The sequence below is a fragment of the Corvus brachyrhynchos genome, unplaced genomic scaffold (assembly GCF_000691975.1).
Source record: "Corvus brachyrhynchos isolate BGI_N302 unplaced genomic scaffold, ASM69197v1 scaffold101, whole genome shotgun sequence".
Classification (NCBI taxonomy): domain Eukaryota; kingdom Metazoa; phylum Chordata; class Aves; order Passeriformes; family Corvidae; genus Corvus; species Corvus brachyrhynchos.
Genome location: NW_008237239.1, coordinates 17,023,314 through 17,025,806, shown reverse-complemented (window position 1 = coordinate 17,025,806; position 2,493 = coordinate 17,023,314). Strand labels below are relative to the sequence as shown.

The window sequence follows — 2,493 nt, the reverse complement described above, 5'->3', positions numbered from 1 at the left end:
GCGTGGGGTGCATTTTTCTTGTTCCTGCCAGGTTCCTCTCCCCACAATGACTCCAGCCCTTCCTTTGAGTATCTCTCAAGTGTGACCACCTGGCACATCCATCACCCTTTAGTACTCATGAAATCTGTCTCTGCCTAGGGCACTGGCACTCCTGTCAGGAGCCAGCAGTTTCCCTGGTCATGCTTGGGAGTTTCCCAGGTGTGCTGTTCCCTTAGCACAGGCTCATACTCTGGGCCCTAATGCCCAGCCCACGTACCTTTGAGCACCACCCCCAATGTGTCTGCTCTTTTCCTATCCCCTTGCTAGGCTTGATGTACCAGGTTCCTGCAGCCCATGGTGGCTGAGAGCACTCTCCTCTCTGCCCAGGCACTTGGGAGCTCTTTGGAGCCACTCTGTCCCTTTGTGCCCAATGGCTCCTTCTGCGGGTGCTGAGCGTGGCAGTCCTTGGCTTGCCCAGGAGTTGGAATTGCACTGAAAAGCTGATTCACTTTGAGCATAGTAACTTTATTTCAACAACTAAATCAACTGCAGTGTTTGCCTGCACACAGGAGAGGAGTGTGGGCAAGGCAGAGCAGGTTTTTGACACTGAGGCTGCCTTTGGATCAGTAGGCATTGGCCCAGCTAGAAACACTTGCTGTGCACTGCAGCACGCTCTGGATGCTGTTTCTCCTGCTGCTCAAGAAGCATTTTCAACATTCATTGTGCCCATCTGGACCAGGATCCAGTTGTAGAAGAACTGAGTGGAGGTGTAGATTCCAGGCCGCCGTGCTCTGCCACAGCCTCTTCCCCAGCTGGTCACGCCAATGACCCACCAGGAGTCAGCGTTGTTGTCTTGGCACATGAGAGGACCACCGCTGTCACCCTGCAGGGGAGCAGACAGGATTAAGGTGGTGTTGGGTGGTCCCTGTCAGCACTGGGGCTGTCTAATTGTCTCCCACAGTGCCTGTGCCAGAGCTGCATTCCGGGCAGAGCAAGGCTCTGCTCAGGGGCTGGAGCCTCCAGAAACCCATCTGCAAGAGGCTTGGGGTCCTGTAAAGTAGTGCTCTCTGTCCTCTCTGCACAGGGCTCCTGCTGCTGGGGGCTGAGGGGCTCGTGGCACTCTGCTTCCTGGCAGGTGTCGATGGTGCCCTGTGGGTAACCAGCACACAGGTTGTAGGGGTGGATTTCCCTTGCGTACCAACCGCTGCTGTTGCAGAGCTTGGCATTGATGAGCTGGACCCTGGCCTCCTGCAGGTGATCACTTGATTTTTGATCTGTGAGCAGAGCAAGGAATAAGCACCCAGCAGCTCCTTGCCTGTTCTCCTCCCCTTTCTTGGGGGATGGATCCCGTTCCCTAGGGCTTGGCTTTGCCTCTGCAGAGGCACTGGAGCGCTGTTTCTCTGCTGCCTGCCTTTGGGGACCAGAGCAGGTCCATCTCTGCAGAGGCGTACGTCCCACAGCCTGACTTTGGCCTCTGCTGTGGGGAAGCCCAAGCTGTGTCCCCAGTGTGCTGAGCTGGCTCAGAAGTCCCTCTTGGGAACTCACCTTTTGCACTGGTGGCACCCCAGCCAGCAACCCAGCAGTTATGCGCATGTGACACTGATACTCCTAGGATAGCATCAGCCACACAGGCCAGCTGGATGTAGGAACTGCACTGGACAGGCTTGTTCAGTTCCAGCAAGGCAATGTCATTGCTCATGTCATGTCTCTTATATTTTTCATGACGCTGTAGCTTCTTAATTCGGCGCACTTCTGCACCAGGACCTGGCTGAGTCAACTGGGTGGCCCCAAGCACCACGTACAGGGTACTGACATTACTGGAAGGCAGATGGAGAGAGGGCTGAGAGGGAGCAGAGGCATGCACCACAGCAGCCCAGCAGCTGCCAGACCCCTGCAGGGCATGGCAAAGAGGGAGCAGTGCTCTGGCAGGTGTGAGTGCCCTCCCATACCTTAGGGTGGGGGAATGTTGATCTGTAGGCTGCTAGGGAGCCTTGGCATGAGCCCAGGCTTCTCTTCTTCTCAGCAGTGTGGAAGTGGGGATGACTGAGAGCAAAGGGGATGGGAGTAGCAGATGGTGCTGCCAACAGGGCACCTGCTGGTGTTATGGAGATGTTCCCATTCCCTGCCCCTTCTTACAAAATGAAGTCGAAGCAGTGGGCTGCTGTGAGGACCCACTTGGCTCTGATGAGGGATCCTCCACATAGATGCTTTGTGCCTGCTACCCTGGGAAGCTGGATGCTGACGATCCAGGGCCAGGCCCCTGGCTTGGCATTCGTGCCACCCACGACGCGTGTCATGCTGAAGTCATGACTTCTGTTCGCAGAGTCAGACACCATGGGTCTAAGTCCACAGGTCCCTCTGCAAGCAGAAAGTCATTTCCATGCTGCTCCATGGCCTGCTGTGGCTCAGGCTGAAGCTCAGCCCTCTGCCCTCCCCACAAGGGCTTGCACGCACAGCAGCCCAGGGAATTCCATGGAGTGTGCGTCTGTCCGTGCCAGCACCGAGCTGCTGGCA

At 56.5% G+C, this 2,493-nt stretch overlaps 2 protein-coding genes across 3 annotated transcripts in view; both read right to left on the bottom strand.

Annotated features, from left to right (window-relative positions):
• The window catches only part of LOC103612817 (acrosin-like), a 215,346-nt gene that overhangs the window by 16,384 nt on the left and 196,469 nt on the right, over window positions 1-2,493 (bottom strand). The window lies entirely within an intron of this gene.
• Window positions 2,061-2,332, bottom strand: LOC108445611 (acrosin-like). Its single transcript, XM_017730056.1, has one exon. It carries the CDS (start codon window positions 2,313-2,315, stop codon window positions 2,112-2,114), a length of 204 nt encoding a protein of 67 aa, XP_017585545.1. The 5' UTR covers window positions 2,316-2,332; the 3' UTR covers window positions 2,061-2,111.